The sequence below is a fragment of the Grus americana genome, chromosome 2 (genome assembly GCF_028858705.1).
Source record: "Grus americana isolate bGruAme1 chromosome 2, bGruAme1.mat, whole genome shotgun sequence".
NCBI classification, from domain to species: Eukaryota; Metazoa; Chordata; class Aves; order Gruiformes; family Gruidae; genus Grus; species Grus americana.
In genome coordinates, this window is record NC_072853.1 from 103,748,367 (window position 1) to 103,759,717 (window position 11,351).

The 11,351-nt window shown below is 37.0% G+C and overlaps 1 protein-coding gene across 1 annotated transcript in view; it reads left to right on the top strand.

Moving 5' to 3' along the window:
* CTDP1 (CTD phosphatase subunit 1) overlaps window positions 1-10,698 on the top strand; it is a 117,699-nt gene extending 107,001 nt beyond the window's left edge. Inside the window, exon 13 of the mRNA XM_054814847.1 lies at window positions 9,675-10,698. Within this exon, the coding sequence (XP_054670822.1) occupies window positions 9,675-9,816 (142 nt within the window). The 3' untranslated portion in view covers window positions 9,817-10,698. The remainder of the gene's footprint in view (window positions 1-9,674) is intronic.
* Window positions 10,699-11,351: the final 653 nt, after the last annotated feature.

The following is an 11,351-nucleotide window of genomic DNA, read 5'->3' on the forward strand; positions in this document are numbered from 1 at the left end:
AACTGCACCTGAGATGGGGGGCCAGAACTGCCTGCAAGATCTTGGTATGTTTCCAGGCTTCTCCTCTCTGCCACGGCTGCACACAGGCACTGCCCCCACGAGGGTAACCTGGCTGTGCACGCTAGAAAGGAGCCAGGGTATATCTGAGTGAGTCCTTGCTCCAGACAGTTCAGCTGTGGAGTGTGCTCAGTCAGTTTGGAGAGGACCTGCAAAGTGATTCCGAAGTCACACAGAGGGAAGTGTCTGGTCTTTCTTTCAGTCAGGCCTGGCATGTCAGACCTTGCTCCTGTCCCTGCACCAGTGTGGCTGTCTCATTCTCAGATAGCAACCAGAAAGAGAACAACTTGTTGCAGTCTTAGTTTTTGTTAAATGTTTGAAGTACCGCAACACTCATGGTAGTCATTTGGGGCCCAGAGAAGCACCTTTTCACACGTTCCTCTTGCGTGCATCCATATATCCAGGTAACTTGATAATCGTACTTTATATGAGCCTATGGCTGGTACCACCACATCAGTAAGATGTGGTTGCTCTGTAGCAACCTGCTACTCTGGATTGATAATAGATATGAAGCATCTTCTCCTTAGATGTCTTCTTCATTAGAGGTACAGGAAAGGCTGCAGCTGAATAATACAGTGGTGTTGGACAGCACCATCAAAAAAATTTGCAACTACACAACAGAAAGTACAGATCAAGTATAAACTGCCTTTGCTAGTTCAAATTTGTTCCAGAAATATTGACAGAAAAAAATGTACAGCAGACTGTAGATGGGATCAAGTACTGTTAGACAGCAGAGCTGCGATCTGCTGCACTGGGTGGTTTGTCATATCTTAGCTAGTGTGAAAACAACAGGTACAGTGAATTCTCTGTGGTGTGCTTTGGTTTGGCAGATAGGCTGGCATCTGCCAATTTGATCCAGATTGAATTTGTGGTGCTCAGTGACCCAGTATTGTGGAGATCCAAATGTAATGAATGTAGGCTCACTTTTTAGGAAGCTTGTTAGTATTGCACAGTTAAAGAAAGATGGATAGCATTCTGTTTTGAACATATTCCATGTATATATCATTTATGCAAACCTTATAAAACTGATGTAATGTAGTTCTGTCAGATACTCTTACAACTTTAATTCAGTTTTTTCTTATTTGTAAATCAAGCCTTGACACCACTTTCCTCTGTTTCTCATGGAAACCTAGCAATTTCTAGTCCAAATTTCTACCAAATTTAAGTTCAACATTTCTTCTACCAAGAGGTGACTTCCTGCCTTGGTGTCATTTCATCTTGTAATTTACTGGCTTTTCTAAAACATCTTGAAGCATACTGGAATGTCTGAAGCAAAATGTTGGCTTAAAATACAACTTTTTTATGGTGATAAATTATTTTCTAGGTTCCTTGTAGCCTTGTATTTCACTGCTGTTGTATCCCCAAAACAAAGTCTTCCCAAATCTGTTTTATGGCATGGAAAAAAGATTTATTGTATAAAGTTTCTACCAATAAATGAAGAAAAATCTAAGCTGGCAGGGCTGGGAATTTGGGGAAGGAGGAGGTGGGGGGATGGGGAGTGCCAAGATCGCATGTCTTGCCATTGGGAGTGCTGAAGTTTTCTGATAAAGAAATAGAAGTAGCAGAAGAACATAATATTCTGGGATGACGTTGAATGATACAGAGGAGCAAATCTCACAGCTGATTGCCAGACGGGGCGACCTCACTCCTATGTTTTTAGCAGTACCACAGTGTCACCCGCGCCCTCACAACAGCTCTGATGCCCCAACACCTGCACAATAAGGTAATACTCATGGAAAGCTAACTAGAAAGACAGTGGACAACTTGCGATGCTAGACGGTTTTACTGGCTTACCACACTGTTAGGCAGGCAGCAGAGCCAATAAACTGAGGAACTATCCAGTTAAATCATCTGGGAATGTGAGGAGGATGCAGGACTTCCCTTTTTTGGCAGAGTGAGAAGTACATTTCATGAAAGAATATACTTGCATGGAAGGAGTGTGTGTATTTTGCCCCCTTGGAGTGCAACATTTTAAAGGAATGTTAAGTCTTTTTTTGTGTTCCAGTGAAGATGCCAGTGTTACCAGTATCTGTTCAGAGTCAGTGGTACGTTTTGTATTATTTTTGATCTTTTATGATGAAACAGAGACGTTGTTAGTTAATATTCTTGTGAGCAAAGCCATTATTCAGTGAACAAACATCTTAGAAGGAAGTTGGTTTTAGCCGTTTGCAATTTAATCTCAATAGTTTATTGAAAACAATGATAAAGTAATAGAAGAATTAGTAAAAATCAAGAGTTAAAAGGTTTGACAAAATCATCTTAGCTTTCAATATAACAGTGTAGACCATAACATATGTATTCATATACATATTAAGATAATCTGTGAATATCTAATTTTAAAAGCCACCACATAAGAGAATACCAAATCCTACTTCTAGCTTCCTTGGTTAGCATAGTCAGTGTGTTATGAGCTATATTTTATCGTTAGTTGTTAAGATGCACATTTATATATCTTGAAGAATGTTCTCAGTGTTTGGGTGACGGCATCAAATCCAACCAGGATGACAGGGCAGGTGAATTCCAAGCATTACTTTGCAGCACTGGGTCTTTAAACTGTAGTTGAACTCTACTATACTGGCACAGGGGTACCTCCACACACACAGTATGTTCCTGTGAGAAAAATTAAGGTAGTTTGACTTTTCTCAGAGAAATCAGATGCTGTTTCTTTTCCAACTCCTTATTTTGATATACAGTTTTGAATTTTCGAAATTGCCCATACATCTCACATTTTTTGCCCATTTTTCATCTTAATCTTTTTATTGCATGCTACCATTTTTTAAAACAATAGCTCATACTTAGATCTTTAGTGAGAATGTTATTCTTCATCACTATCTCCTGCAGTGCTTCCTGTAACAGAAATTAATTTGAGTGACACTGCAAAGGACTTTTTTCAAACCAAATCCAGGTAGAGTTGCTGTACTGTACTCATTAGGCACTGGTGAAGGAAGGCTTAAAGCTTCCTTTGCTCACTGCTGATTCTTGGCATCTCCTATTACAGCCTCCTAGAGCTTCCCAGAATCTCTACAGAGCTATAAATCTACCATCTGACATTTGTTGTCAGAATGGGTAATATTTGTAAACTAGAAGAAGCTGGAGAGAGAACTTGATTCAAACAACAAAGGCCTGGTTTACCTTTAAAAATATTTATATGTTGATGGCCATGTACTTTTTGTCTGAATATTGGCTTGTTCCCCTGTTGGGAGGTTTTTCAAATGCAGTTGTGTAGAAAGGGAGTGAGGTTGTTTAGGAAAGGTGAATAGATTGTCGTGTTTCTGTTTGTTTACAATAGGATTAAGAGATGATACGCTGGAGTGCATCTGTGCATTTTCCATTATGAAACTGTCAGGTAACAGTCCGGCATTCCACATATTGAAAAGGATATTTCATTTTCTGTTGTTTTCTCCAAATCAATGGCAAGAGTATTTGTTATGTGATATAAAACTGCCACTGCCACATGTGCCTTTTGAAGAAATAGTCAATGTTGCGTGTTGTAAATGTCTTCTTATAACAACTACATGGATTATTTTTAAACAACTTTAAGTTAATAAAATAACAAGTAATATTTTAGAGGCATAGTTTACTTATCTGTGATTTAATTATATAACCAAAATTGTAGATTCAACTTTTCAGTTTCACATTATCCAATTTAATTATTATCTGTATCTAATTAGTTCAGTGCAGAGAAAATTAGTTCAGTGCACAGTCTTTCATTTTAAAGCTTAATTGCTACATTTTTTTAAAATATCCCAAGCAAGTGTTTAATTGTTAAGAAATAACCATTTTCCATGGGTTGGGGTGGTTTTTTTGTTAATAAACTTTCCCATTGATCTAAATATCAGGAAAATACAGGCTTGCCAAATGGATGATTTTAGCAAAATTTACAAAATAATCCTTGTTGATACGTTCTAGTAATTTCTGAGTTTATTTTAAATTTTCTATGACTTCCTGACTTTAAAAACTTTATTTCTATTTAGATATAGATTGAGTGTTTACTTCAGAGACCTATAAAGCTGTTGTTAAAATAGTTTTTAAAGTTTCCAGAACAGTTTCTAACCGTTAGAATAGTGTGCGGGTGTGCTACATTTGAAAGCAGAAAGGCACTGAAGCTGTACAGAAATTAATTAGATCTCACTTTATCGTGGTGTTAGTTAAAATACATTTTGGAGCTGTCAGCTGGAATTGGTGGATTTCTGTGAAGATGTTTTCATGAGGAGCGTAAAAAGCATGCTGTTCATCCAACTGCAGGATCTCTTTCTGCAGGCCAGGACTGTGCAATAAACATTCTCTGTGCATTTTTCTGCATACTAGATTTCTGGATCATCCTGTAATCTCACAGACAGCGTTGGATGAGTTCGTGAGGAAATATGTGAGGTGTCTGGCATTTGTTTCTGGAACACTAAATATTGTCCTGTTTGTCATAGCATGAGCGTAAAGTAAAAACACACGCTCCAGCTTGCCAATATGGGGCTAGTGCCGTTCGTTGCTCTTAAGGCTGTGTGCTTGGCAGCGTGCTACGCCAGGGCCAGAGAGGAGCACCAGGACAGAAAATTCAATGTTCCTGCACAGATGTATGAGACAAATGGCCAGAGGGCAGACACCTGAGTTTTACAGGCCTGCTGCGGACAATTGCTCACTATTGTATCAAGCATACATAAAAGATGTTGCCATGCGTCCCGTGTTAAGAAAATATAACTGCAAAACTTGGAACATCTCCCTGAAAATTTAATCATCTTGTCTGTCCTATGTAAGGTATTAATGCCCGTGACATTGATTTTCAATCTGCGTGTTCTCAGATCTCATGCCCTGTAACCTTGTTAGCCAAGTACTGGGCTGGCATCTTCAAAATTGGTCAAAGAACAGTTTTCCTGGTTTACCAGCTCTAATTCATTATAACTGAAGGACATTGCCACACAATTAGTTTCTCTAAATAAATTCTTCTCATAGTCAAATTCCTATGGAAGGGAATCAGATTCCTGTTGCGTTGCCAAACTCAGCATCGCCCTTCTCTCCATTACGGACGGATTTTACAGAAAGCTGTGGGCTAGGTGTGTGTGGAAACTGGGACAGACCTTCCACGTTGTATTTCAGAGGTGTGCCTGGGGCAGTGTAGGTAGTCTTGCACGGTTGTAATTATGCTATTGGAAGGCAGCAAGCTGTTTCAAAATGCCCTTTTCAAACCATTGTCTTCCAAACTGCTTACGGCTGCTATGTGACTGTTCTCATTAGAGAGTAACTTGACTGTATTTAGTACCAAATTTAAGTCCTGATTTATGATGTCAATGCTATAAGCTGATTGCTTGTAAAGGAGTAAACACACTTAGTCTGCAGACTCTACTTTGTTACTGTACCAGTTTTAGGTCAATTTGCAATAATTTAGAAGTTTACTTCTTATCAGAGTGGGGATGGGGATTGTGGGTATTTGGAGTTGAAAGTATACGTGAACATTTATTTAAATACTTGCTGTAGTTTTCTTTTGCAAGTTCAAAACAAGGTTTGGAAAAGGTTTAGGTTTGCTTTGTTTAAAACAAGGGTTATGTTGCCCTTTGAGTTCCTTTGCTTATTAGATGTTTCTATTTTAATGTAGCACTGTATTTCTTAAAAGAGTGCCATGAGATGCAAAACAGACCAGATACAATCTGCTTTTCAATTAATAGAAAAAAAAATGTTTTTTCCAACATTAATTATTTTCAGCTAACTATAAATTAAGGCCTTAAGGTAATAGAAGCAACAAATACTGGACTTTTTTTCACTGCTTTGTTCCCTATGGCTCTTTCATTGAAATATAGTTAACTTCAAGTTAAAAGAATGATGTTTTCATTTGACCTATAGTTGTACTTTGCAATCGTATTTTAGTGATCATTTTAACTGATCAAGAGCTGAATAAATTTTTATTTTCAGTAATTTTTCCTGTGCTATTTGTCACATGCATACACCGTGCTCTATGGCAACTTTGTAATGTCTTCTCTTCCTGTCTCTGCATTTGGAATACCACTAAGTATATTTCTCATTAGCATCTGTAGATTAAATTTTCTTAAAAAATAACTTTTATACATGTATTTACAAGTGGGTTTTTTAATTTTAATGTTGTAGTTTATTTAAACATTTTGATAATTCATTTAAATATGTGTTTTTTAAAAATGTAGTTCTCTCTTAAAAAGATTTCTCCATCACATGAACTGGTCGGCCTCCTAGTACTAGGTATTGCAAAGGAAAAATATTTAATGCAAAGGCAAAAAGAAATAAGAATTGTACAAATTTTTTCACAGACTTGTCAGATAATTGAAGTTCTACATTCAGTCTTTTGGAAAGTTTAATTGTTCGTTTATGAAGTTAAAGCTATTCAGTTATTATGCATATGTTTGGGTTTTAATAGCAGTCAAGCAAAATTCCTTTTAAAAATGCAAATCAGGCTAATGGAAGCCTGCAACATACTGCTGAACCATTTTCTCTAAATATTAAGAAGGAACCCTGTACATGCTTAACTTTTCCACATAGTCTTATGCACTATGGCTCTGAAACTGGAAATGACAAGGAGTGGGCATAAAATAATAGAGAAAATATACATTTTAAATTGTTTTTTATGTTAATACGTGTGCTGCCATGGGGATATACTGCTTTTCTCTGAAGATAGAAATGATGAATGGGATGTTATCTCTCTTTTCTGAATTTGCAAATTAAAAAATGCAGCACTAAGTTACTGATGTTCTTCTTCCATACTTCTGTCAAGAGTTAATTTCGCATTTGGTTTCATAACACTCATTTAAATGTTTTTGGAATAGCTATAAAGCTGCAGTTTACAGTACACAAATAGTGAAAGGTGTTTATATCTTAATAAGAACAATACTCACATTTTTGAGAGATTTTTTGTTTCTGGCAGAGGACTAACATTTAGCTGTGGGGTTTTTTTCTTTTTGATGTTTTTTTTTCTCCCTATGAGTGAGGAAGTTTTCATATCTAGATTGAACAGAGCTGTCATTCTGGCCTTGCTGAAAGAACAAGAACTGACAAAATAGATCACATTCAGTCTTTTGCATTTCCAAAGGTACTGTTTAATACAACTGAACAAGGGATGAAAATATGTCAGGACTGTCCCTTAAAGTTTTCTGGGAAGTCTTTTTGTGGACTGGAACTCCATTCCTTAATTAACTAGTTACACTGAGTATTTCAGAGCCCTGTATTTTGGTGATTGTCCACACTGAAATCTAACTGGAGTAGATTTAAATAAAAGGTGGCTTTGTTGCATAAATTAGTAATTTTTCTAGTCATTGCCTCAATTTTTTAGTAATGAACTGTTCCTCACTTTTAAGAAATAATCAGCTGGCAGTGAGATATTGTTTCTTCATAGACCTTTTTTCTATAGGATCTTTGCTGTTGATTTAGGTCCCAGCAAACACACAGTATCTGGGCTGGCTCTAAAAACCTGTTTGTCCTGCCACATTCTTTAATACATCATCTGCGGCTGTGTGTATGTGTTTCATATGTGTAAAATATAGCTGTTGGACTGATTATTTTTCAATTTATTTTTTTCAGTTAGTACATGCCATCAGTTTCCATAGATGCAGTGTTACAAACAGATGAATACGAATGTTTTCATCTGTGAACATTGTGCTATAGATTCCCTCCATGTCCTTATTAATCTTTATTTCTCGGTTAGCGCTACGTGTGTACTTCTTATCCACTACTTGTTAAATACGCACAACTTTTTTCTTATTTTGCTGAGTAAGACTCTTTCAGCTTTCTTTAATTCCCAATTAGCATTTATCTAGCTAAGGATCATTAATGCCTAAAGTAGTGCTGTATCTCTGAAGGCTGAAATCATCATGAAGTGAGCAAGTGAAACTCAAGCTCCATTCATTTGTATAGCTTTTAATGGAAATGTGCTAAGATTTCTTCCAACTGGGCATTTTTAGTCTGAGTGCTTCCTTGTCCAAACTGCACGCTAACGCAGGCTGCGTGGAAACCAGTGTTATGCCTGAGAAATGGATTTTTATCATGTATTTGGCTGCATTTCGTGCCCTTTAACTCCCTTAGCAGGCCACATTTGAGTTTCAATAGCAAAATACTCAGGAAATGCTTCCACCTCGTCCCATTTTTCCTTGTTAGGGATTTAGACCCCAGACTGAATCCCAGGGCTTCAGCCTTACCTCCCTGGAGTATTACTCCTACTAGCCTATACTGCACAGAGAAACCCACCTAGCATCCCTGTGAGGAAGCGCTCAGCAAAGCAGCCGCAGTGCATCTTTTGGTCCCACTGGTGCAGCAGAGAGGAAAAACAGGGTAAGATGGTACTGCTCGCTTCCCATTTTGATTCGGACTCCCCTCCTGACTTCAGAGCCTATCTTGTCCATCTCCCTGAGAAGCTGAGAAAGGGGAGGTCAGTTGTCACTCGACCAGCCTACAAATCAAGCAGGCTGGGCTCCTGATAATTAATGTTTCGGGGTAAATGGCGAGAAGAATGTATGTATAAATAAAAACTGCTTTGTATTTCAGTGTTGCTTACAAGCTCCCAAGTTTGACTGTTAATCTTTGCATTTATTTCTTTTGGAAATACATAGTTCAAGTCAGTATTTATTGGAGGTCTGTCTTGCTATGTGCTACTTCTCTATACTCTCCGAAGGGGCCATTGTTAAATTACTGCTTTTTGCTAAAACATAAAAGACCATTTTATTAATTTTTCATGATTGCAAGTGGATGCATTCTTTTCTTAATGAAACCCCACCTAGAAATGTAAAGGACATATGTTTTTCTGCTTGAAATTTGATCAAATGATCAAGGAAGGATTTTGAAGGTGTTTCTACAGCTCGTTATGAATTCTACGCAATGCGAAGTCTCAACTTTATTTTTGTCTCAGAAGTACATGTCTGATATAAAATTCCCTTTTGGCAAGGAGAAAAGATTTTAGGATTCCACAAATCCAGATTCTTTTGCTTATGGCTGTGTCTCAGTTGAAGCGTTAGATTTTCCTTGGAGATCTTTCACAACCAGGAACATGATTCTTTCAGCAGGGTATGATGTGCATCAGCTTCCTGTTGAAACTGGTTAACTCCCCAGAGATGCTAAGAAATGTGTTGTTCAGCCTGGCAGTACTAATCCAAAGAGACGTAAAAGGGAAGAACAAGACCCCTATGTTTGGAAGCATGAAAGTGTAGAGGCTGGTGCAGTGAGATTTGGTTAATCAGTTAAGGTTTTATTTTTATAAAATAGCAGAAACTTGACTATTTCAAAATCATATAACAGCATACAATGCATTTTGGTAATCTCACGTTCATATGATAGATTTCTTCTTTTGGGGATGTAGAGGAAAATAAATCAACTCGTTATTTTCAAACAGTCTTATACTTTGTTTTCATTCCTTGTTCAGAAGAATGGGTGAAATGAAATTAACAGTACTTTGTTGTTTGTACCTACAGCTGACAGTAAATAACAGCAATTAAAAATTCGATTGTGTCAACTAACTACTGTTTGTTCATTTAAAAGCAAGTGCTGTACTTTTTGTCCAGACCTGAATAAAAGTTGAGTCCTTTAGCCCCAATTTTTTCTCCTGTAAAATAGTGGTCTGTGTTGATAAGCAATGAGATACCTCAATTCATGGACATTATCTCTGTCTGCCCTTCCAGGGGTCACAAGCGCAAACTGGATGAAGATGATGCTGCCAGTGAATCCAGTAAAGAATCCAGCAATGAAGATGAGGAAGGAAGCAGTTCTGAAGCGGATGAAATGGCAGCAGCACTTGAAGCTGAATTGAACGACTTCATGTGACATGCAGAAGACGGAATTTGTAATTATATTTTACTTCTCATAAGCAGATCGGACTTCAGATGAGTCCCTTATGTCAGTACTCAATGTTTTTCCAAAATGTGTGTGTATATTTTGCAAAGCAACACAAGAGGTGACACATTATTTTACAAAATCGGAAATAGATGTTTTTAAGGTGTTTTACTAAAGGAAAATATACTTTTTTAAACAAAAAAAGTATTAAATGGGACTTGGTGTGCTATGCCAAAGACATGTTAGGAACTCTGCAGAACTTTCATATACAGGAGAGTGATACAAAGATTTGTGATTAAACATACAGCAACTTTTTAAAACTATTGCAGTCTATGGTTTATGGGTAAAGGTCCTCAAAAAAAAGGAGGAGATAAAGGAGATGGAATTGTCTGAGTAGTACAGCAGGAACCTGATGAATTGGTCATCCTTTTCCACAAATAAATGCTATCAAATATAAAAGGATTTTTAAAATAAAAAAGAACAGTTTATATTTGTATAGAAACAGAGAATGTGATATGCAAGCTTTGTGAACTCTGCACTTGACCCACCTGTCATTTGTTTCTAAGAGAATACATAATGATCAAAACTCATCTTTTTAAGTTACTTTGTGGAATAGTTGGGTTCTTTAGGGACATTGTTTAGATTTTTAACTTTTCTTCTCTGTAACCAGAAATTTAGCACAGCATACTGTGTGATCCTGTACTGCCATAAGAAGCATATTCACCCATTCGTGTTGTCTTGGAAAGAACGAGTGCTACTTCGAGTCTAGATAGGATTTAATTTCTTTGAGAAGAGATCTGATGTAAAGTTTTTGTATATTCTATTTCGTATTTGACCCACAAAAACAGATTTTCTTTCATTTAATAAAAATTCATTTTGTATGCTTTGTTTCCCTTTCCTGTTCATTGGCTTCCATCAAATACGAGGCACCTTTCCGTGTTATCTTTCCTTTACTCTGCATGAAAATAATGAAAAACATTGAAAGCAAGTGCAAATTTGTAGATTCAGGCAGGTAACTGAGGCAGAGAAGAGAAACACTGGCTCAGAAGATTCCCTTTTCTTTGGTATGTGAACTCTTACATTCTGACATTTTCTCAGGTCTCTTTGGCCTCTGAAGACACCATAAGAGTTACTGTTCTGGTACTGAATTTCTGAGGCTACAACCATGGTTTGTTAGCAACTGGAGAGACAGATCCTTTTAAAACATGTTCACAAAAGAAGGCTCATTAATTCAGATGTCATGGCTAAAAGGAAGTACTTTCTAGTGCAGAAATACTTAATTTTGCCACTTAGCAGTAAAGCAGAGAGAATATTTCAATAGAATCTCAGCTGGTTTACAAATAACAGCCTAGTTTTCAAAGCTTCATAATGGCAATAAAAGGAAGACTGAGAAAATAGGAGAATCTTTTCAGATTAATACTGCTTTTCCACTTCAGAATGCAAGGTCAGCATTGACAAGACAAAAATAGTGTTTTCTGTGGGAAAATGTTAAACTTCCAAGACATTTACACAGTAACCACATAACT